Source organism: Capsella rubella, unplaced genomic scaffold, assembly GCF_000375325.1.
Source record: "Capsella rubella cultivar Monte Gargano unplaced genomic scaffold, Caprub1_0 scaffold_7, whole genome shotgun sequence".
Classification (NCBI taxonomy): Eukaryota; Viridiplantae; Streptophyta; class Magnoliopsida; order Brassicales; family Brassicaceae; genus Capsella; species Capsella rubella.
Window position 1 is genome coordinate 5,761,680 of NW_006238917.1, and position 24,496 is coordinate 5,786,175.

At 37.5% G+C, this 24,496-nt stretch overlaps 5 protein-coding genes and 1 pseudogene across 7 annotated transcripts; 4 read left to right on the forward strand and 2 right to left on the reverse strand.

Moving 5' to 3' along the window:
* Positions 1-138: 138 nt before the first annotated feature.
* Positions 139-4,414, reverse strand: LOC17878781 (probable transcriptional regulator SLK3). 2 transcript variants are annotated; one of them, XM_023779635.1, is made up of 10 exons: positions 4,144-4,414; positions 3,092-3,853; positions 2,885-3,016; positions 2,676-2,724; positions 2,282-2,496; positions 2,068-2,136; positions 1,717-1,817; positions 1,492-1,585; positions 1,336-1,405; positions 139-1,166 (listed from the first exon to the last, which is right to left on the reverse strand). In XM_023779635.1, the coding sequence occupies exons 2-10, from the start codon at positions 3,689-3,691 to the stop codon at positions 370-372; spliced, it is 2,127 nt and encodes a 708-aa protein (XP_023635403.1). In that variant the 5' UTR covers positions 3,692-3,853; positions 4,144-4,414; the 3' UTR covers positions 139-369. The 2 variants fall into 2 exon arrangements, with proteins under 2 accessions (XP_023635403.1, XP_023635402.1); XM_023779634.1 differs by having other exon boundaries at positions 3,092-3,906.
* Positions 4,415-4,663: 249 nt separating this feature from the next.
* On the reverse strand, positions 4,664-7,600 carry LOC17877964 (serine/arginine-rich splicing factor RS40). Of its 2 annotated transcripts, none has more exons than XM_006285272.2 (6): positions 7,468-7,600; positions 6,850-6,960; positions 5,950-6,062; positions 5,626-5,867; positions 4,996-5,550; positions 4,664-4,923 (listed from the first exon to the last, which is right to left on the reverse strand). In XM_006285272.2, exons 2-6 carry the CDS (start codon positions 6,953-6,955, stop codon positions 4,893-4,895), a joined length of 1,047 nt encoding a protein of 348 aa, XP_006285334.1. In that variant the 5' UTR covers positions 6,956-6,960; positions 7,468-7,600; the 3' UTR covers positions 4,664-4,892. The 2 variants fall into 2 exon arrangements, with proteins under 2 accessions (XP_006285334.1, XP_023634481.1); XM_023778713.1 differs by lacking the exon at positions 7,468-7,600 and adding an exon at positions 6,278-6,528 and having other exon boundaries at positions 6,850-6,940.
* Positions 7,601-11,542: 3,942 nt separating this feature from the next.
* Positions 11,543-12,500, forward strand: LOC17877957 (dehydration-responsive element-binding protein 1C). The gene has a single exon (XM_006284447.2). The coding sequence runs from the start codon at positions 11,670-11,672 to the stop codon at positions 12,321-12,323; it is 654 nt and encodes a 217-aa protein (XP_006284509.1). The 5' UTR covers positions 11,543-11,669; the 3' UTR covers positions 12,324-12,500.
* Positions 12,501-15,735: 3,235 nt separating this feature from the next.
* Positions 15,736-16,738, forward strand: LOC17881001 (annotated as a pseudogene).
* Positions 16,739-18,392: 1,654 nt separating this feature from the next.
* On the forward strand, positions 18,393-19,099 carry LOC17879836 (dehydration-responsive element-binding protein 1B). The gene has a single exon (XM_006285341.2). The coding sequence runs from the start codon at positions 18,393-18,395 to the stop codon at positions 19,062-19,064; it is 672 nt and encodes a 223-aa protein (XP_006285403.1). The 3' UTR covers positions 19,065-19,099.
* A 1,020-nt stretch (positions 19,100-20,119) lies between these two features.
* Positions 20,120-24,390, forward strand: LOC17880397 (ABC transporter B family member 28). The gene is made up of 16 exons (XM_006286197.2): positions 20,120-20,533; positions 20,727-20,914; positions 21,023-21,046; positions 21,141-21,242; positions 21,335-21,425; positions 21,533-21,633; positions 21,736-21,786; positions 21,892-22,020; positions 22,324-22,386; positions 22,476-22,755; positions 22,852-23,000; positions 23,111-23,200; positions 23,284-23,418; positions 23,511-23,567; positions 23,652-23,708; positions 23,992-24,390. The coding sequence occupies exons 1-16, from the start codon at positions 20,146-20,148 to the stop codon at positions 24,226-24,228; spliced, it is 2,142 nt and encodes a 713-aa protein (XP_006286259.1). The 5' UTR covers positions 20,120-20,145; the 3' UTR covers positions 24,229-24,390.
* Positions 24,391-24,496: the final 106 nt, after the last annotated feature.

Here is a 24,496-nt window from a genome sequence, read left to right on the forward strand (position 1 = left end):
CCTTTTCTAGAAGGATGTCTTCCACAGTTCCACTTATGTCCATTCCATCGTATATGCTATCAATCAAATCATTGTCGATTGTATTTTGTAGACTTGCTCTTCAACTTGAAGAAACGGGTTTACGTTTGTGACAAAAAAAAAAATGTAACATAATCTAAGATTTCATCTCACTATCACTAAACAGAGAAAAGCTAAAGTGCCTATGGAGATGTAGCTTACAATAAATCACAGATTCCTTCGTTGGTCTCATATCTCTTTGGTTTCTAACTTTCTATACAAAGACCAAACCAACCTAAATGAGAAAAAGAAGCCTAAACTCTCTTTCACTGTGTTAGTCAAAGTACCTATGCATCTGTTTCTGTTTGGATATTACAAGCCACCATAGATATCGTTGTTGTTGAAGAAGCCATCTTCTGAGAAATCATGAGATATTTCTGGAAGTGATATATCTTCTGAATGAAGGTTGTTGTTTGAGGCTGCTTTGGAACTCTTATTGCGGCTTGGAACTCGACCTCCTCCTGAGATGTTGGGATTAGAGGCAGTTGTGTTTCTCTCTGTGTTACTGTTGCTACCACTTTGACCTGAAAAGGCTTGTTGCTGTTGCACACTCGCTCCCTTTTCAGACATCTCCTGCAACAGCTGCTGAAGCATCTGCTGTTCCTGATTGTTACCATGTGAATGTGGTGATTGCAAATGATGAGGATGATTCTGCGGAAGCATGTTGGGACCGCCATTCATGGTGTGCTGCTGCTGTTCCATTTGAGGAGAGCTGGGAAATGCACCAGTAGCTAAGTTCTGACTCTGCTGAGACGAAGAAGATGGACTCTGGTTTGGGTTCGGGGTTGGTTTCTGACTTGAGAACCCCTCTTGTTTGCCCGTATTTGAGTTTTGGTTATTCATACCATTTTGCCTCATAAGCATACTTTGGTAATTGGTCAGAGCTGCTGCAGCCTGAGCTGAGCCATTCATAGCTCCACGACCAACAATTTGATGGTGATTATTGGAGTTGTTGGCAGTTGAGCCGTTCATCGTTCCTGAAGACAAGGCCATTTGAGCTTGAGCTGGGCCACTCATAGCTCCAGTATTTCCAAACTGCTCCAGCTCTTGCATTTTCTGTCTCTGGAGCTTCACGGTCGCCGTCTGTTCCAGAAGCTGTTTCAACCCCTCTGCATAAGGGATATCAGCAGTCAGAAACTCAATAATCAGATTTCAAACAGAGCCTTTCAACCGGAGAGTTAAAGAAATCAGTATACTTCGAGTGAAAATTATACCAGAGACCTTTTTTTTTTTGGTCTCATTCAAGAAGAATGTTGTAGAGGGGAATCCTAGACTTACCAATAGGGCCAATTTTGTGATCGGCAGTGAAATTCATCAGATCCTTCATGCTCTTGACAACTTCTGATATCTGTCACTCGCAATAAGTTACACTATCAGGACTTCTTAAAACTACATATACCAAAGGTAACAGCTAGGAAAAGAGCTAATGAATACCTGTAGAGTTCTGATATATCTTTTTGGATAGCCAAGATCATTCAGCGACTGTAATTCCATAAACTTTGCTAGCTGCCGTCCTGCTCCCAAGACCCTGACACAAATTAGCACCCGGAAATGATTAGAGCACTAGGAAAAAATTGCAGAACATGGCCAGTAAAAGAATAGTCTGCATCGTCCATATTGGATATAGAAAGGTAAATTAAGTGTTATGGATCAACTAACATGTTACTGTTTGACTGTAAATCCTGCTGAGAAACTCCCTTTGACCCACTCTCTGAAATCGTGCTCTGGCATTTCTGTGCAACCTGAAGCAACTGGTTCACCTGCTTGACCAATAATAACTTTTCAATACACTTCCCAACACCATTGCAGCATGTCTGTTCTGAAGTAAAATTCCTATGTGCTCTAATTGATAGAAAACAAGAAAAACACTTATACAAATTGTTTAGGGAAACAGGATAGTATTAACTATCCTCAATTTTGATAATCAAGGGTCTAGATTTATACAGCTGACCACAAACGTCTATTAAGAATTTAATAACTAATGTAAGAGCCATGCCACTAGAATACGACCTGTGGAGCAATAAGTCTGCGAAGAAGAAGCTCTTCATGACGCCGAGCACAAAACTCCCAAGACAGTATCTAGAAAGAAGCAAATTCAAGATTAGATACGCATTAGCACACTGCTGATTGCTTTTTTTCTTCACTTTTCATGTTCGATGAATAGGTAGGGCTAAAGAAAATTGGAAGACAATCAATATTTGAACCAGAGAATTATTCTAGATACCTTCAGATCTTGAGAGAATATGATGCGAAGATGGCCCTCACGGACAACTCGAAATTGCTCATGTACAGTTTCCTGAACAGCTTTTCTATATTCTAACATCATCAGTCCATTGGGAAACCTGTTTTCTCGTGGGTGGTCCAGATATAAGAGCTCATCAATGATGCCACTCGCAAATTTGATTTCAATAAGTCTGGCTAGCACATCGAAATTTGCCTCTGCAAAAAAAGATGATGACAGTTTAGCTACTATATTGACGGAAGAGTATTTAAAATAATTATCAGTGTTTTAAACCATAAAAGAGAGCAATTAAGATATGTAAGTTGCTTCATTGTGCTCGAGTGAAGGTAGAGATATACAAATACACACAAGAATGAGAAACTAGCAACTCGCTTACCAAATCCTTTTCCGGATTTGGTGCCGCAAAGATCACACTGCCACATATCCTGCAAATACGATAAGAAGATGATGGACTTATTAATTATAATAAGCTCAGTGTAGTAAAATTCATAAACAGTACAGGTCGAGTGAACATGAAATACATTGATGCAGAACACCGATATCAGAAAAGAAAATCAAAACACAAAGAGAAAAGAAGAAACTGACCGGAGCTGCCTGTGGAAACATGCCAAGTGCATGGTGCCCAGCACTTTCGTACTGTGACAAGCACAATCTTTGCTTTGCGCGAGGAGAAAAGTATTCCGCCACAAATTTCCTCCAATAGGTAATGCAATTTTCCTACAAAGAAGTATCAGTAACGGGAGAACTTGAATAGATGTGATGAAAGTGCTAAAAGTCCACAAATACACTTACAGATGGTCGTTGCTGCAGGTGATACAAGTACATCATCAATTTCCGAGCACACACCCCAACTTCATAAGGACGTACATTAGGAAGAATCTGTTGAGTGCCTTGTTGCTGTAATTGCTGTCTCAACTGCTGCTGTTGCTGAAGTTGGAGCCTTTGAGAGGGTGACAAGGATTGAAGAATCTGCTGATGTTGCCTTAGTCTCTGCTGCTGAAGCAAAGCTTGCAACTGTGGATTCCTTCCGGTGGGGTCCTGACGCTGGATCAACTGCTGCAATATATCCTCTTGTTTCACTTCTAATCTGGGTTTCTTATCGACATGGGAATAATTGTTCTCCCTCACTGGACCTGAACCTTGTCCAGCTTGCTGTTGTAATTGCTGCTGCTGCTGCTGCTGCTGCTGAGGTAAGTGTTGCATAGAAGCAGACCCATCAGGAACCAATGAACCTGGCATGTTCATGCTATTCGAGGAGAAAGACATTGGTGATGTTGGGATACGCATATTATTGATGCCACTGCCCCTCTGCATATTTAAAGCTTCCGGACCAACAGCATCTGTCAATGAGAAACTCGATGCGATAGCTCCTGAGACCGTTGCTCTGTTCATACCCCGGGAGAGCAGACACAGACCAAGCCGTCCAAAATACACGGACAGATTCAGAGAAATGAAAAGCTTGAAACTTTAAACCGTCCTCTCGGAATCTGAAGCCAGCAAGAAAAAAAAGCCAAACGGATCCCAAGCAGCTAAGCTCTATGTTCACCGATTAAACTGAGATAATTAACGATTCAGGATCCAAGAGATTGAGCTATAGTTTTCAAAGCCTGAGCACCCCCCAGTGGTCAAAAGATGAAGGCAATGAAACCAATAATCAGCGACTAGATACAAATCCAACCTATAAACTAGAAGCTAATTGTTGTTCCTCGATGCAACAAAGAGAAGACGAAAAGGCGAATTCTTTATAACACTCGAAAGCCCTAATTACCAGACTAGCAAATTTGAATCATAACATAATACATAGTAGTAGTAGACATCCCTCTATCTCAAAGGGTAAAACTTACCAACACACACACTTCAAAGTCCAAACCAAATCAACCATAAACTTTCAACCAAGTAGACTTGACACTTGCACGAATCCCAAAAGACAGATATTTGAAGAAACCCAGAAGAGAGGGATTAATCAAGAGATTAAACTTTACTGCAGCATTTGGAAAAATATATTACTACTACACTTTTTAATTAGCACAAGAAAAATTAAAATGGATGAGATATATTTCCTTCTGTTGATGAATATTTTTTATTCACACATTTTTTATGTCAACAGAGAAATAAACAAAAATATATTCATAAGCTTTGGGACTAGTCTTCACTCCAAAAAAAAATAAGAACAAGCGTTGAGTTAGATGAGCTTTTTTAGTGTTTAAGGGAATCAATAGGAACGACCTAATGTTGTGATGAGACGTTATGTGTTCCATTTCATTAAAGGTGTTTTGATGCTAGTCACGAACAAGATGCATGCAAGGCTCGATTGGGAAGTATATTCTTCTGCTTCCTCATTCACGTGCTTAATAGTATAATGTCTTTTTAATTCATGAATCATGATTGGAGTTCAAACTGAGATGATAAAAGCGGAAAGTGCAGTATCTTGGCACACATACAATGTCTTTCAATCCGACAATAAAAGAGATCCGAGTTCGAATCTATCAATAAAAACATTTAAGCAAAAGACAAAACCTAAATACGACGACACAGTATTGACTACAAACAGTTACAACATCCTACTTTGATAGAGTTTGTGGATCCACTTTCATCACTCGTCAGCTGGTGGCGAACGAGACCGGCTGCAACAAAAAGAAAGATGGTTAGATTCGTAATACCATAATATAAAGCATCAAACTATTTCAACAACTAACCTCTTCTGCATTGGGCTCTCTGCACCATCGTAGCCACCATCACTGTCTCTTCTTTCAATTGAGCCAGGGCTTTCAACTTGGCCATTCTCAGGGCTAGACCTCGATCTCTCTCTCCTTTCAACTGGACTATCAACTTCACCCACTCCATTCATAGGACTTTCCTTCTTAAATGGGCTGTGATTAGGGCTCATCCTCTCTCTCTTGTTGTTGGGACTGCGGCTGTACTTGGGGCTTGCGACTCTCTCCCTCCTACGAGGGCTATCATTGCCTCTGCGGTCACGACCGTACTCGGGACTGCCACGCCTTGATTTCTTGTAAGGACTTGGGCTACGTCTTCTACCATAGTCAGGACTGGTCCTTTCCTTTCTGTATGCAGCAACAGGACTGGCACCTCGGCCATAATCAGGGCTTCCTCTTTCTCTTTTGTAAGGACTAGGTGATCGCCTTCTCCTTTCAGGTGACCTATCACGGCGTCTTTCAGGACTGTGACCATTTCCTCTAGCATCATCATCCTTCACCGCATACTCCACTGAGATCACCTTATCCATCAGCTTACTGAATGAATACACAGGCTAAATGTGAGTCTTAAGTAAAGAAAGCAATTAGAAACTGAAGTGGACAGGAACAAACCTGTTATTTGTAGCATCCAGTGCTTTGGTGGCATCCTCTTGTGCCTCGTATTGGATAAATGCAAAATTTCTCCTGATCCTAACGTTTACGATTTTTCCATACGGCTCAAAGTGTCTTTCAAGATCCCGGGTCCTAGTATTATCCGCATCAAAGTTGATAACAAAGAGAGTCTTGGAAGGTCTCATGCCTGATGAGGATCTCCGTGAACCACCACCAGATCTTCTATCACCTCCACGTTCACTCTATGCAGAAAACATGAATGTTATCAGTATTTCAAGCCTTGTAAACAAGTATAAAAGATAAATCCTGAGGTCAGTATCTTACCTTTGTCCACTCAACACGAAGTCTTCGTCCTTTACGCCCAAACTCAATGCGGTCAAGCGCACGAATGGCATCTTCAGCATCCCTTTCATCTTCCATGTACACAAAAGCAAAGCCTGGAGAAAAAGAGTCAATAGCGTATATCTGAGTATATGAACAGTGAGGAAATAAACCAGGTTAAGAACCTCCAGCAAACAGAAAGACTGTCCTTTTCCTTCAGAGGAATCAAAAAGCCAAACTTACCTACTAGGATAGGACAAATTAAATTTTTGAACATTCCTAGAGCCTAAAAAACTCTGCAAACCAATTGACCAGTGAAGCAGTTACAGACCTTGCATTATGGAATTAATATGTCAAGGAACAACTGAAAATGTAGAGTCAGACGGGATGCGAATGAAAAGAGAGTGCCTTCTCCATCGCAGAGGTATGTCCAAGAGTGCAAAGTCATGAGGAATGAAATGCAATTAAGATGGCAGTGCTATAGCGGATGGAAAGTGACTTGTTTTGGGGACCAATGAGATGAATTTCCTATGGTCCATTCATGGGCTAGTGGGAGTATGGGCATCCCAAGATTAACACATCCTGCGCCAAAGAAAATGCTGAGTATGGCGGTTTTACACTAATCGTTTTTTCTTTTAAATCTTTATCCTCTGAAGTACTTTCCAAACACCAAGCAGGCTGCTTCAAGTGGCAGGTATGGTCTATGTTTATGACTTCCTTTCTAAGGGAGGGCCCTCCAGAGCCTTCTTGTGGAAGGAACATGGGAGTGGAATTCATGACATGCATTTGATATTTGCTTTCGCATCGCACTTAGTGGTTTATAATACTGCTTGTTCATCGAAGTTAACCACAAAGATAGAGTACGTAAAAGGCAGAAGAAAGAAAAGAAAAAAAAAACCTTACCAGCTTTCATATCCACCCTCTCAACCTTGCCATATTTCCTGAACAGCCGTTCCAGATCACCCTCACGCGCATCATACTCAAAGTTACCACAGAAGACTGGCTTCATGCTTCCTACATAGATCCACGAGGGTGAGACTAACCCCAAAGTACAAAGGATAATTCAAACAAGAATAGGCTTGAGGGTTTTGTCAACAAGCAGGTGTCACCAAAATGAAAACTTTACAATGTATATTAGCCATCAACACTAGATTGAATTGTTTGTATAGAATGCTTTTGCTCAATTGTTGATCTACTCACTAATTCCAGACTTTCAAATTTATAGAGCTCCAATATATTAACTCCATACTAATACTACCAGATTCAAGTTACTGCATCAGATCTAATCTTAAATTTGAGATCTGAAATAACTCATAGGATGAAGCAAACGAGAACAAACAAGCAAAAGCATGAATCTTTACCACCAGAACAAACAAGAGAAACAAAGAGGCTCTGTTAAGATTCTACACTTCAAAAAAAAGCAAACGAGATCGACGAATTGCATCGTTCTACAGAAGATCAGATCCACGAACTCGAGAGTCAAAACAAAAGAAAGAATTAGAGATGAATCCATCAACATACCTGTAGAATGATCAAAACTGGAATGATTTGGCTGCTTGCTCGCTTGTAAGCCCTAGAACAAGCTCCAGCTCGCTTCGAGATAGTTGGTGAAAGTGAAAACTAGTTTAGAGATAAGAGATTGTTTTAGGTACAGAGCAGTTAGATATTTTTCTTTTTTCCCTTTTTTTCTTTCTTTTAATTTTAATTTCCAAGATATTAATATCTTCGTAAAAAAATTTGACTTTTCTTTATTTGTGTTACATAATAGTGTTCGGCCGAAAAGAAAAGAATAAAGAAATGGGCCGTCTTGAAGTATTTTTAGATGTCTACTTTATTGGGCCAGTCTGTTAATATACAAATCATGAAAAGCCCAACCAAAAACATAACATCTGATTCAACAATAGCTATCCTATTTAGTAGTTTTCGATTCACCAACGTAAAGATCGATTCAGCAACGTAAGTACGAAACTCTCGTCTTTAGGAGAGTGTCGAAAAACATAGTTTATTAGATACTGCAAATGATTACACGTTTACAAGTCATAGAAAGTCGCCGACACAAAGCGATTACAACAACGTCCTAGGCTCTACCCGTATATCAACGCATTGGTGTAGATTAGAGGAACCACACGAGCTTTCAATATCATTGTGTCAAGATTTCGATTTAAGAAAGTAGTATTAACATATACATAAGGATGCTATGAAGTTTAAGAGTTAGTTCATTAATGTGTTATTGAAAAGTTTAAGCTTAATTAATTACACAAAAATAATATAATAGTATGTGTTACAAACCAAATGCATTTGTTTATTACACAACACTTAACTACTTAAGTCAAACACAAAGAAGAAATCATCATCCTCTTATTTGCTTCACATAATTTTTAAAGCTATAATAGTTGCTTTCAAGGAAGAATATGCGGCCACAGTATCACGGTACCACGTGGATGAGAACGAAGTTTCGACTTTTTTGATCATATCTCCTTTCAATTATTCTATATGATCATATCTCCTTTCAATTACATATTTACACTTTAGCATCAAAGAGCTACAGAAATATTACATAATAAAAAAGAGCAGTCTCGAATCTAGCAACAAAAAGGTCCAAATAAATAAATAAAAGATACAGTCCAATTCACTAAAGAATTAAAGAATGTTTGTATTATCTACAAAATGTTTCCAAAAATAGAGTATAAAACCGAAACAACCGATTCAGTAAAAGCTCAACGAAACGTCCGTACACCAAAAGCGGAAAAGATTGACCCACGAAAGAGACTCGAAATCATGAAACCGTGGTTCGACCGTAGAAGTAGAGTCCCTACCTACCCAACACTACGTGGCTCGCTCTCGAGTTCCCTTACACCACCACGTTCATGCATGTCACTTTCAAGCTTTACTTTCTATTTTGCACTCACTTTTTTATTTTGTGGTTTTCTGCTCCTCGACCACTCTTTGCTCCCTGTCCTTGTCGTCCGACGATATCAATAATTACGCGAGAGATTTGAGAGTGCGATGTCACGGGAACGGTTTTCGCAAACGAATATTTTTCTTCAAGATATTTTATATCTTATAATATTGGATTTATGATATTATTGTGATTTTATTTGAGATACTTTATTAATTGGTTGATTTGGTCTCAACAAAAGAAGATGACGATATTTTCTAGATGTATTATTGTATAGGTCGACAGTCTAGCTATATTCTAATCCTTGGCTTAACCCACAAATATTACATACTTTAGTTTAGTTTATTGAGCTCAATTATATCGCTACGTTAGTTTTTTTTTTCTTTTATACAAATATAAAATATTTATACCATTTTTGTATATTGTGATAGAAATTACAAGGAATTATTATACCGCTACGTTAATTTTGTTAAACACTTGTTAGACGTAAGTATACTAACTAATTATCAATCTATAAGACTTTGCACTTTTGTGCTGTTCGGCTGAGGTTTTTTTTTCCTACCTTAGTACTTTAAGAGCACGTACAATGGTTTATTATTAGGATGTTTTAAGGTGGATTCCTAAAAATTAAAATAGTGGATTAACTGATTTTTAGATCTAATTTTAAAAACTTATTTGTCTAATGTGTCTTATTTAAGACATTTTTGTTTGGTTTAGTCTTTTAGAGTTTAGACAACCATTTTAAACACTCATTTGTCTAAAAAATCAAATTAATTATTTTAGACACATGTTAAGAGTGTCTCCATTGAACATGTTCTAAGAGCTAAGAAGAATTGATTGGGGATAAGAGAGATAAAATACAATGCCAATAGTAAATTAGTAATCTTGACTTTAAAATTAATCCAAACTGTACTTGAATAACAGTTATTATTAAACTAGTAGCGAAGGAATGAGGAACGTGCATGATTTTGAAATTGAGTTGTAAAGAAATTACAACTTTGACTTAACTTGATTGAGATTACTATATTAAGTTGTATATTGTGAAGAAACAATATATATTTGAAAAAAAAATAAGTTATCTTCTTCGGAAGTTCAAGTCGAGGTGGTTTCCGACAAAGTTTTCCGGCAATAAAAGTGGATGAGAGGTAGTTAAAGAGGAGAGGATCAGAAGATAGATGTAGGAAAGAATATGAAAGAGGAGGAAGATCATCCAAGTGAGAAGCTCTCGGCGGAGGTGTGGTGGTCGTATATATATGAAGGAGGAGCTTATCACCACCATTAGATAGAGAGAGAGAGAAAAGAGAGGAATTAGTTTAGAGTGAGAGCGAGGCTGAGGGTTGTGATCAGTTGCATGCAAAATGATTTTATTGCATGCTTTCCACATTCTCTTTTGTCACGTACTCAGACAGTTCAACAATTTGGGTGCGTTTCAAGAGTTTTTTTAATTTGATTTATAAAAAAAAATTATTAGAGATATAGTTTAAGGCCTTTAATATATAAATACTGTTATTTAATAATTTATTTATGTCACTTGAAAACTTTATTTATTTATTAGATATCAATCTTTGCTCGCTAATATCTTTCACATAGTTGAAATTGGAGCACATGTATATATATACACGTTTATTTTACCATTCTGTAAAAAACACTAAAGAATGTTGCTATAGAAACAAGTAATTTTTTTTTTGTCGCCAGCTATAGAAACAAATATAAAAACTAAATAATGTTAAAAAATTTACCAAAATGTTGTTAAAAAATTTATATTCTACTAAGTTTTAATTTGATACAGTTTAGTATGTATGTATTATGTAATAAAATAATTTAAACTAGCATTTTTTTAATTTTAATATTTGATCCATATTGCTTGACATATAATTTAAACTATCAAATTTGTTTAATCAGCACTAGTTCAGTTTTATCTATCTGTTTCTCCCCATATAGTTTCTTTATTTTGAGTTTTTATTTATTTGGGTCACCACTCAAATTCATATGCTCATCTAATCCGTGTATGTATATATGGAATGGAGCGTTTCAAATAGATGATAATTACACTTTTTTCGTATGAGAAGAATTTCCATGCCGACAAGGGAGTTTTAATTAATTTAATTATTGTATGCAAGAATGATTATGTTCTAAATTGTTTCTATTGTTAGTGCATAAATATCTACTCGCACAATTTATTTGCAATGCACACAATATATGTCCAAGGACAAGACACATAAAATATCAGGAACGGATCTTCGTATGGGATCTATTATTTTATAGTCGGGTGAGTCGACAATTTATATGGAAGTTAAATAATTTGAATAATTTGGTTGTCCTACACTACACAAACAACAACAACAGCCACAGTGCCACTGCCACATACTCATTCACACAATATAATAAGTTATAGAAAAACGACCTCATAAAGATATAACGAGTGAAGAGTCAAAAAGCCTTGTCAGACGGGTCAAAGGACAGATGTCAGACTCTTAGTGAATAAACCCTATAAACAACTCATTTTTACAGAACCGTGGTTAACAGTTTGCTTAGTTGTGTCTTCTACACGTGGCATTCCCAGAGACAGAAGCTCCGTGTTCCTCTTTTCTTTATGCCATAAAATATCCCATTCTCTCTTCGGCCAATATAAAGACTAACTCTCAACTCTAGCTTTTCTTTATACTACAAACTTTAAATCCACCTGAATATTTTAAAAGAAAGAGAGAGTGGGAAATAATTATTTTAAACGAAACAGAGAGATCTTTTAGTTACTACTACTTATTATAAACGTTATAAGTTATAACCTTATCCAGGTTTTTTTCTTGGAACAGAGGACTGATCAATGAACTCATTCTCTGCTTTCTCTGAAATGTTTGGCTCTGATTACGAGTCTCCGGTTAGCTCAGGCGGAGATTATTGTCCGATGCTTGCGGCGAGCTGTCCAAAGAAACCAGCTGGTCGTAAGAAGTTTCGTGAGACTCGTCACCCAATTTACAGAGGAGTTCGTCGGAGAAACTCTGGTAAGTGGGTGTGTGAAGTGAGGGAGCCAAACAAGAAATCGAGGATTTGGCTTGGAACTTTCCAAACCGCCGAGATGGCAGCTCGTGCTCACGACGTCGCCGCCATAGCCCTCCGAGGCCGATCCGCATGTCTTAATTTCGCTGACTCGGCTTGGCGGCTACGAATCCCGGAGTCAACATGCGCCAAGGAAATCCAGAAGGCGGCGGCTGAAGCTGCGTTGGCTTTTCAAAATGAAATGATGAGTGATACCACTACGACGAGTGATCATGGCCTTGACATGGAGGAGACGTTGGTTGAAGCTGTTGTGACGCCGGAACAGAGCGACACGTTATATATAGACGAGGAGGCAATGTTCGGGATGCCCAGTTTTTTGGATAGTTTGGCCGAAGGGATGCTTTTGCCGCTGCCGTCTGTACAATGGAATAACAATTATGAGTTCGAGGGAGATGCTGACATGTCTCTATGGAGTTACTAAATTTTCGATAATTCATTTCCTGTTTTGTACTATTATTTTTCCAAATCTTCACACCTTTTTTTTTTTTTTTGCGCCAATTCAAACCTTTTTAAGAAACGGATTCCTCCGCTTTTTTTTTGTTGTTGTTGGTATGAGACACGAGTGTAAATAATTCAATAGAAATAAATAATTTCGACTTCTTTGTTTCAAATAAGTTAAAAGTCAAATCTATATATGTATGAACTATGAAGTATTGAACCCAAACAAAGAAATAGAAGAAAAAACAAGAGATAAAGTCAACTGCTTTCAAGGGAGAATATGTGGCCATAAACGTTACACGTGGATGATATTGTAAATGTTATCTGATCACATATCCTGTGATTTCTTTTATATACTTCAACTTAAGCAACATATTATATTCATTAAATTGTGGCATCTCAAATCTACCAACAAAAAAAATCAGGTTTCCAATCTTAAGAATACTATTTTTACAAAAGGTTTCCAAAAATAGTACATAACCGAACAAAACGATTCAGCAAACCGAAAATAACATGTCCGTACTCCGTACGACAGCCAAAAGTTAAATTAAACAAATCCACCACGTTCCAAAAATAGAGAGAGATCGAAGATAGATAGTCCCACAAAGATAGCGGCATGGGCCAATCAAAATCCTTAACACCGTGGCTCGACCGCGGATACACTGTCCCTACCACCTCACCAGTAATAGTCAGTACCTTCCACTCTACGTGGCTGGCTGTGGTGTTTCGTACCACGTGGCACGTCACTTCAAGGCTTTACTAATTTCTATTTTCTACTAAAATCTTATTTTCTTTGTTTATAACTTTATATATCTTGAGTCTTGACCATATACCTCTCTTTGTCTTCTTGCTTCTCCAAAATATCTAGGAAACGTGAAAGTCTTGAGTGTGATAGGCTACCACGAGCGAGGACGTGGGTTTTTGGAAGCGAATATAAATTTTATGCTGATATTTTATGTAAAGTTTTGCTGATATTTTATAGCTCTTATTGGATTTGACTTGAGATATTATATCTATTTTTCAGATTTGGGATATTTTGTAGATATTATAGTATCCGTCTAATCCTTTGCCTTAATAATCCACTTTTACATGTTTAGACGTAAGTCACGTAACTAAGTAATTAAGCTTGTTGTTGTAAGACCTGCAACACTTGTGCAGACATTCGGCGGATTTTTTTTTGTTTTTTTTTTGACATTCTTCGAAGAGGTAAAATATTTTGTTCAATACATCTGAAAAATATTAGAGTATTTGTATTTAGAAAAGTTTTAAATATGTTTTTCAGAAGTATTTGTATTTAGAAAAGTTTTAAATATGTTTTTCAGAAGTATTTGATTCGGGATATGAGATAAAATTATGTTTTTTTAAAAAAACTTCAGAAAAAATCTTGATTCTCTATTATTATAAATTGTGTTTTTCTTTTGCTTGCATGATCGAGATAATTATCAAATCAGTAGCGAAGAAAGAAATGGAGCGAAACATTTGATTTTAGATCATACATATATATGTATATATATATATAGTGTGTGTGTGTGTCTATATATTGTTAGATTGGATATTGTAACGAGAAAAATAGATATATTATGATTGTTAAATGGATATAAAACATTCAAATGGAGCAAATAGATAAGTATATATATGTGTAATCAAAAGAGCTTACCGGAGTAAACCTTGACGAGAAGTTATACTCATAATGATTTGCAACGAGGTAAGGGAAGGTAGAGGAGAGGCAGCTGAAGAGAAGAGGATTGTAAGAGTCTAAGAGAAAGGTGGTGGTCGTTGAACTTGAAGGGAAGAAGAGAAGAGGATCGTAAGAGAAAGGTGGTGGTTGAAGGAAAGAAGAGAAAAGAGGAGAAAGAAACTCCTCCGATTGAGGAGGAGCCAAGGAGGTGTGAAAGGTGGTGGTTGAAGGAAATAAGAGAAGATAGGAGAAAGAAACTCCCCCGAATGAGAAAGAGGAGGAGCTCACCACCATCACTATATAGAAGAGATAAATTTAGCGAGAGAGAGAGAGAGAAACTAGTCTAGAGTGAGAGAGGGGGTTGAGAATTGTGATCCACTTAATGCAAAATGTGCTTTTATTGCATGCTTACTACATTCTCCTTTTGTCACATACGCAAACACTTTTCTATTTTGTCTCCTAAATCCAACACACCCCACATTTTGTCAATGCACTATGTAGTGAATACTAAAGAAAATTGACTAATTTATAAATGCAGGTAAATTTTATGTTTCAAATTCGTATTACGATTCGATACAAATTTGCTATTTTATTTAGTTTTAATATACTTACATTCTGACGGATTTAATAAACATATCAAACCCTAAATATAACTTTCATAGTTTTCACTAGACCTTCTAAAAACTTATCATAGAATATTACAAAATTCGTATTGTATATCATTTATAACAACAACAATGTGAAACTATTTTCCCCCAAAAAGAAATAGGAGATCACTCAATTTTTATTTTCTTAGAGACGTCATTACTTTAGTTACCTATAAATATTATGATATGGAGTTAATCATTTAACTAGGGTTTTAAAAAAATTATACTATTTCATCTTTCATGTAGATTACCAATTATGGTCTAAAACCACATTTCATAACTTTTTACACTTCTTGAATTAATTTTAAAAGATCATTATAATCATTTAGATACAAATTCAATTTAAAAGTTTTTTTTTACAAAAATTACGTCGTGACGTACTTGCTTATATGGTTTAAAACTTGGCCGTCTACTGTTTGTCATTTTATTAGGCTTGAGGTGTTTACATGTTCAATACCAAATTTGATCAATTTAAGTTAGAAAACAAGAATTATAATTTTGTATATATTTAGCTAAATTGCACACAAATATCTACATACTACACTCGCTATTCATATTCTAGAAGGATTTGCAATGTACAAAATGCCAAGGTAAAAAATAAAGAGCATCTAAAATATCTTAATATTATGTCGATTGAACGGGTGACAATTAACGACAAATTCTAAATTCAGGAATATAATAATAAAAATGAATATAACGGTTGTGACCTACATACACTTTAGTATAGTAGAGATTAGAGAATACATAACAGCCACACATTCACACGATGAGAGGCTATTTTACTTATGAATAATAAAAACGACTCATAAAGGTGTAATAACGAGTGAAGAGTCCAAAAAGTCTTCTCAAGAGGGGTCGAAGGCCACATGTCAGACAATGAGTGAGTAACAGCCTTAACAACTCGTTTCTTTAAAACCAAACCGTAGAATTGCTTAGCTGTGTTTTTGTTCACGTGGCGTCCTCAGAGACACTATCTTCGTGTTCTCTATGCTTGTAAAATATCTCAAGGCCAATATAAAAGATCAAGCTCTCACTCCAACTTTTCTTCTAACTACAAACTTAAACAAGAATCCACCTGAAAAGAAAATAGAGAGAGAGAGAAATATATATATTTTAACAACTAAAGAGATTTCTTCTTTTGGTTACTCTCTACTTACAATCTTATCCAGTTTTTTTTCTTCTTTATCTCCAACAGAGTATTCTCAAACAATGAACTCATCTTTCTCTGCTTTCTCTGAAATGTTTGGTTCCGAGTACGAGTCTCCGGTTTCTTCAGGCGGCGGAGATTACTGTCCGACGCTGGCCACGAGCTGTCCCAAAAAACCAGCGGGTAGGAAGAAGTTTCGTGAGACCCGTCACCCAGTTTACAGAGGAGTTCGTCGGAGAAACTCCGGCAAGTGGGTTTGTGAGGTTAGAGAGCCAAACAAGAAATCTAGGATTTGGCTCGGGACTTTCCCTACGGCCGAGATGGCTGCTCGTGCTCACGACGTCGCCGCTATAGCCCTCCGTGGCAGGTCAGCCTGCTCAATTTCGCTGACTCTGCTTGGCGGCTACGGATACCGGAGTCAACAGGCGCCAAGGAAATCCAGAAGGCGGCGGCTGAAGCTGCGCTGGCTTTTCAGGATGAGATGATGATGAGCGATACCACGACGACGGATCTTGGCTTTGACATGGAGGAAACGTTTGTGGAAGCAATTGTGACGGCTGAACAGAGCGCTGCGTTATATATAGACGAAGAGGACATGTTCGGTATGCCGAGCTTGATGGCTAGTATGGCCGAAGGTATGCTTTTGCCTCTGCCGTCCGTACAATGGAATCACAACTATGACATCGACGGCGATGATGACGTCTCGTTATGGAGTTATTAAACTTCTGACTTTTCTCATCTCCATTAATGTTTTTGGTACTACTGTATTATGATATTTATTTTTGTTTGGATCCTTTTTTAGAACGGATCCTTCATTTGTTGTTGTTTGGGTAGTTGTGAGAAGTGAATGTAAATGATTGAGTATGGCTGGATTTTACTTAAATGCAAAGAGTGCAGTATTTTATAAAAAAAAGTTCATGATCTTATATACTCATGTGTTACAAAAGCAGAGATGCATTTGAATCAACAATTGGAATAGGATAAGGAATACAATGTAGTGAGGGAAGAAACGAAAAAAATGACGCAAACATTTGTAATTAACTTAAAGTTTTTTTATTTATTAAAAACAAAACAATTACTTAAAAAGCTAAATAGAAGTCGTCTCAAGTCTCAACTCAAACTTGGTCCAATGTTTCCTAAATTAGAGTATGAAACCGAAAGAAACTGATTCAGCAAAGAGAAAACTCCATTAATAAGTCCGTACACTACTAAATACAGAAAGACATGTGTTCCACAAGAGAGAAATGAAATGTCCTAATTAAGCTTCTTCAACCCATCTTACGTGGCTCGTACCGAAACCCCATTATCATGTCGTTTTCAAGTCTTACTTTCTAGTTTTATACTAATATCTTGTTTGTCGTTTTCTGTACCTTACCACCACTCTTTAAGCCCACCACTCTTTGTCTTTGTCGTCTTATTTCTCCCAAAGATGACAATATAATAACGTGGGGCGGGAAGAGGCTTGATAGCGAGAGGTGACGACGGCAACGTTTATTATTTGTCAAGATATTTTCTTATCGCGGTTGTTGAGCTTTTGCGATATTTTATTGCTGTTATTCAGATCCGAGAGATGTACGTACACCCATAGTTATGCTCTACGAATATCTGTCTAATCCTTGGCTTATCCATCCGGTTACATCATTTTTTGTTTAGTCGTTTCTCTATTAAACTCAATTCTCAAATATAATTAGGATTAATTTTCTTAACACCTAAGTGATCATCTAAGCTTGCTTTATACATGTGTAAAGAAGGATATATTATAGTATATATATACTATTATACTGTATATGGAAGAAATTAAAGGTAGATGAAGAGTATAGGGTTTCTAATTAGGATTAGTAATATAATGAAAGGTTTTGTATGTTCTAGATAATTGTTATAGTTAGTATTTTTGGCTAAATATTAGGACACAAAATATCTACTCTCAATCTACCTAATCTAGAAGTATTTTGCGATGCACGAAATATGTCAAGTGAGATAAGACATAAAGAGCATTTTTAAAAATATCTCGTTTTCGTTTCAGAGACCTTTTATGTCCTAGTATTATTTTATTTATAGACGGAGGACTACTATTAATGGAAAAAGTAATCGTATTTTAATAATGGTTGTCCTACGCTATATTAAACAGCAGCCACACATTCATATTATTTCCATACAATAAAATTAATAACTAAAACTCATAAAGGAGTTATTAACGAGTGAAGAAAGGTCAGAATCTTCCCAAAAACGGGTATCGACACGTGTCATACCCTCAGTGATTCACAGCCTAAACAATTACAAAACCGTGGGATCGGGCTTAGCTGTGTCTTATCCACGTGGCGTTCATTTAGAAGCTAGAAACACAAACTCCGTGTACGACCCCACAAATATCCAAGTAAATCTCTTTGCGGTTCTTGCCAATCGGACAATATAAAACAAGCAAGCTCTCACTCCCCAACTTTTCTCTATAAACAAGAACTTCAAAACTATATTAAATCCACCTAGGATTTAGAGAGATCTTTTTGGTTTACCACTCTCGACTCTCTACTTATATAACCTTATCCAAACAGAGCAGACTGAGTTAGTCCAAAGTTCACCACAATGAACTCATCATCATTCTCTGCTTTCTCTGAAATGTTTGGCTCCGATTACGAGTCTCCGGGTTCTTCAGGCGGCGGAGATTATTGTCCTACGCTTGCCACGAGCTGTCCCAAGAAACCCGCGGGTCGGAAGAAGTTTCGCGAGACTCGTCACCCGATTTACAGAGGAGTTCGTCAAAGGAACTCAGGTAAGTGGGTCTCTGAGCTAAGAGAGCCAAACAAAAAAACTAGGATTTGGCTCGGCACTTTCCAAACCGCCGAGATGGCTGCTCGTGCTCACGACGTCGCCGCCATTACCCTCCGTGGCAGGTCAGCCTGTCTCAATTTCGCCGACTCGGCTTGGCGGCTAAGGATCCCGGAGTCAACATGCGCCAAGGAGATCCAGAAGGCGGCGGCTGAAGCTGCCTTGGCTTTTCAAGATGAGATGGGTGATACGACTACGGCTGCGACTACGACGACTGATCATGGCCTTGACAAGGAGGAGACGATGGTGGAAGCTTCTGTGACGCCGGAACAGAGCGAGTCGTTATATATAGACGAGGAGGCAATGTTCGGGATGCCGAGTTTTTTGGATAGTATGGCCGAAGGGATGCTTTTGCCTCCTCCGTCCGTACAATGGAATAATAACTATGACGTCGACGGCGATGATGACTTGTCGCTATGGAGTTATTAATATTTGATTATTATTATTACATTGTTTTATTTTTTCCATTTTTGGTATTATAGTTTTTTATATGTTAGATCCTTTTTATAGAAACGGATCTTCTTGATTTTTGTGGCTACTGTGAGAAACGAATGTAAATGATAAAGATGTTGTCAAATGCAAGTGTTTTTGAGTGCAGTAGTGTATATAATAATCTCGGTCTCCTAATAAGTAACAAGAAAAAAACGTATAATAGTATAAAAGTAAATGGATGTAAAAACAAAAAGTTTGGGCTCACCTGTAAAAATTACAAAATGATTCTGGCATTTCCGTGGCTAAGAAAAGTTCTAGGCACTTGTGTTAAATAGCAAAAGTCCCAGGTTGGTTGATAGCAACAGTTTCTGGTTCTTCAGCAAGTATCAAAAAGTCAGGGACGCTTGCTAATTTATCCGAAGTTCCAAGAGTTTTTGTAAATATAAGAAATTGTTGGCACTACATAGAATAAGAATATCAATAGTTTCAGATTTTTTTCTGCAAATACCTAAAGATGTAAGACACTTCTAAAATAGTTTAAGCTCTAGGCACTTGTGTTTACAATACAAAAGATCTGATGCTCTTGGTTAAATAATTAATTTTTAGCAAAAAGAACAGATCAACTTTGGTAAAGTAGTACAATATTGATGATAGGTAAAGTGCCAAATACTATTTGGATTTCTCAATTTGGAGACATGATGATTGGATCCATAACCCAAACCTTTTATTTGTAGTAATTAACTATTACAAGAAAAAAAACTTCAGATTATTATCATTTTTGTTTGGTAAATGATCATGATTCATCATACGTGAATGAACAAGTCAGATCATTGAGATTCAACACAACCCATCATCTCAATTCGAGAAACGTTACTATGTCTATGTGATGCCAAACAAAAAAGAAGAAGAGTAGACGTTACTACTACTTACTACTATGTTCATCGAGTCCACGTGTAAGGTCCCGAAAAAGGAAAGTTAAATTCAGACGGCGCTTTTTTTTTTTTTTTTTTTTTTTTTTCAATATCTGAAATTAGCCATTTTTTTACACAGTCGCGAAACTCGTTTGGTTTCAATATCAATGGCGTCTGCAACCACACTCCTCTTCCACCACGGTTCCACTCGATTCGTCGTCGCTCATAGACGTTGCCAAGCGTCTGTCCTTAGAACATGTGGACCAAAGCCCTTTCTTCCCTTCCGCAGTTTACCTGTTTCCACTGCGCAGTTTCGGCCTTTGTTGAGAGCAAAATCCGATGGATTGGCCCGGGCTTATGTCACTGGAGCGCCGCCTATTGTCGACGAACCTGACCCAAAGATTGAAGAATCCAAATCTGAGGCTCTATCGAAGGATTTAATCAGCTGGGGGCTTGTGTCGAGCTTGTTGGATAAGCACAAGCTTAGACTCGTTGTTTGCTTATTGACTCTCGTTGGATGCAGCGCCTGCACTCTTTCTATGCCTATTTTTTCTGGTAATCGATTCTTCAGTTCACTCTCAGCCTATGGCGATTGTAATTGTAGTTTCTCCACTGTTTGATTGGTTTGAATTTAGGTTAAATTTGGGTATGATGCATTCATGATTTAGCTTAATATCTGTGTTTCTTGAGTTATAGATGTATTTGGTAAGTGTTATTTATTGAGTTACTGGATATCTTGGGTGTGTAGGTAGATTCTTTGAAGTATTGATTGGGGCGAGACCGGATCCTCTGTGGCAGCTGCTGAGCAAAATCGCTGTCTTGTACTCGTTGGAACCCATCTTTACTATTGCTTTTGTGACCAACATGAATGCTATCTGGGAAAACGTTATGGCAACCTTAAGAGCTCAGATTTTCAGAAGGGTTTTGATCCAGAAGGTATATTTTGTTTTCTGTCATCAAAGTTTGTTTTTGGCTGTTGTTGTTTACCATTGATATATATCTTTGATTTTTTCTTTTTTTCTGGTGTCTTTTACTTGTTTGCAGGCAGAGTTTTTCGACAAATATAAGGTTTGTGTTCTTTTTTCTTTGGTTTGTTCAGGTCTGGGACATTATGGCACAAACCTTCCTAGCCATTATGTTATACTGAGGTCATGTGTTTTAGGTAGGAGAGCTGACGGGACTGCTCACGTCTGATCTTGGTGCTCTGAATAGCATTGTGAATGATAACATCTCCCGAGATCGTGGGTTTAGGGCCTTTTCCGAGGCAAGCCATTTCTTACTAGGCCAATGTGATATCTGTGTATCTCTTTCATAGGTATGCCAGTTCTTATGACTAATGCATTATCCCTACTGTAGGTTTTTGGAACAATCTGCATTCTTTTTACTCTCTCTCCTCAACTTGCACCTGTGCTTGGTCTGTTGATGCTTGCTGTTTCAGTTTTAGTTGGTAAATTCTCTATGACCTTTTTATTTCTTCTAACTTTTTTCTTTTTGGTAATCGCTTTGGTCACTTTGCTTACCTATACATCTGCTCACTCGGTCAAATCTTAAAAGCTGTATACAAGAGGTCGACTGCTCCTGTTTATAAAGCACATGGATTAGCCCAAGCTACAATGTCTGATTGTGTATCAGAAACATTTTCTGCAATCCGAACTGTGAGTTATTACGCATTGTATTGTATGATTTAGGCAGATTTTCCTAACTATAGAAACTTTTATTTGCCTTTGAAGACACAAGTAATTTGTCTCTCTTTATAGGTAAGATCATTCAGTGGTGAAAAACGTCAGATGTCTCTCTTCGGTAGCCAGGTCATATTCAGACCTTTACTAGCTAAAAGTCATATCTCTTAATCTGTTGCTGTTTTCCCCTACTGTTCTATGATCTTTTATTCTAACCTTGTGTTTGGTGTACAGATTCTTGCTTTCCAGCGTAGCGGCTTAAAGCTTGGTACTTTTAAATCAATTAATGAATCTATAACAAGAGTTGCTGTTTATATATCACTGTTGGCTCTTTACTGTCTTGGGGGAAGCAAGGTGAAGACGGTAAGATAGGCCTGCCTGTAAGACTTTTTGATTGCCATCTTTGATCATTGAACTTAAATAAAGCTTCTTGGCCAGTAACACTTAGAGAGAAAACATGGTATGATGAATTTATCTTACAGAAGTTCGTGTTACTGTCATTCATATTTTCTGTAATGATTGTAGATGTGTTAAGCTAGCGTAAAGTTACCAGCTTTGAAAATTTAAATCACTAAAACTAAAGAATTTATCTCTCTTATCTATCGTTTGTGTAGTTTCTTATGTTAATTTTCTTGGTTTTCATTCTTAAAATTTTCTCCTACGCAGGGTGAGCTCGCAGTTGGAACAGTTGTTTCGTTCATTGGATACACATTTACTCTAACATTTGCTGTTAGTACCTCTATCTACATAGCATTTACCGTTACTCATATGCTATATATGTCATTCGGTTCACAATATTCAATGAGTTTGTTTTCCAGGTCCAAGGGCTTGTAAACACATTCGGAGATCTACGTGGGACTTTTGCTGCTATTGACAGGATCAACTCCATTTTAAACGCGGTGGATATAGATGATGCTCTTGCCTATGGGTTAGAAAGAGATATTCATACAAAGAAAGTCCAAGACGAAAACCTTAGATTGTTCTTGTCTTCTGGCCCTAATGTAAATATCCGTCACCTTGATAAGTACTACATGTCAGATCTGAAATCAACTAACAATCTACGCACCCTAACATGGGCAGGAGATGTCTGTCTTGAAGGTAATATCAGACCAAGAAAATCCTCCTCATATTATCTTACTTCAAGAGCCCCCAGCTCCTCTTAAATTTTTCCATGTTCTGTTTTGTCTAGTCTAGATGTACATTTTGCTTATCCTCTACGACCCGACGTGAAAGTTCTTGATGGGCTCAGTTTGACGTTGAATTCTGGTACCGTAACTGCTCTTGTTGGCTCTAGTGGCGCGGGAAAAAGTACTGTTGTACAGTTATTGGCACGATTTTATGAGGTTAGCTTAGTCTCTTCCAATTTGAAACTTAGTATCTATCTGTTAACAGTTAAGAAAAAGTTCGAAGCCACTAGTACATGCTGATAGGTTGAAGTTTCCAATTCTCGCAGCCAACACTAGGACGTATTACTGTGGGTGGAGAGGATGTGAGGATGTTTGACAAGAGTGAATGGGCTAAGGTTGTTTCAATTGTGAATCAGGTGTGTACATAACATCTATGGGTCAGGCATGGTAAAATTATTTATTTTTCTCCTTTTTAAGGTGATATTTCTGTGTGATTCAGGAACCTGTTCTCTTTTCTCTCTCTGTGGCCGAAAATATTGCATATGGTCTCCCCAATGATCATGTGTCCAAGGACGACATCATTAAGGCAGCCAAAGCTGCCAACGCTCATGACTTCATAATCTCACTTCCTCAGGTTCGCCTCGTGTGCAACAACTCACCTTTTCTTCCTAGCAAATGCACTTCAGTAGTTCAGTTCTTCTGAGCAATACTGGTATTTGTGTATAGGGCTACGATACACTGGTTGGTGAAAGGGGAGGCTTGCTTAGCGGAGGACAAAGACAGGTATAAAAACATTTAGAGCTACATGTTTTGATTTCTTTTACGCTTTCGCTACCACTTTTATATGCTTGTTTATCAACGTGTCAGAGAGTTGCCATAGCTCGGTCTCTGCTGAAGAATGCCCCCATCTTGATTCTCGATGAGGTGAGAGACTCTTCTTTCAATAAGGTCTTCTGTGATGGACTTTTGTACTTTGCTAGAACCCTTACCTAAGTTTTAGCAAATTCAAATAAGAATACAAACATTGTTATATGCAAACATTTAGAACCATTTCTATTGCAATTGTAGAAGGCATATATTAAGCACTCATTTAGTTGTACGGTTAAGAGAATCTGTTAATCTCAAAAGAGCATAAAACCGGTAGTAAAGCAGGTATAGCTTTAAGATAAAATGAGACTGCTAATTCTCTTTTGTTTTCTTGTTGCAGGCCACAAGTGCGCTTGATGCAGTGAGTGAGCGCTTAGTCCAGAGTGCATTGAACCGTCTGATGAAAGACAGGACAACATTAGTCATAGCTCACAGATTAAGCACAGTCCAGAGCGCGCATCAGATTGCCGTATGCGCTGATGGAAAGATCATAGAGCTTGGAACACATTCTGAATTGGTGGCACAAAAGGGATCATATGCTTCACTTGTTGGCACTCAGAGGCTGGCCTTTGAGTAATTTGTAGGTTACTCTTGAGTTCCTTTTACAAGAGTGTAGATTTTATACTACATACAAATGTAACTTGTAACAAATGTCTACAGATGGTGGTTCCTGTGTTACCAATCTACAACTTCACCCACAAAAGTTTATAGAAATTTTTGATTTTGACAATACGAGATACTACAGTAGTACAACGAATCTTGACTTGTCTGATTGGTTATATATTACTGTAAATTATATTTTTCTAATAATTAGAAATTTAACGACCATCGATGTGAAGCTGACG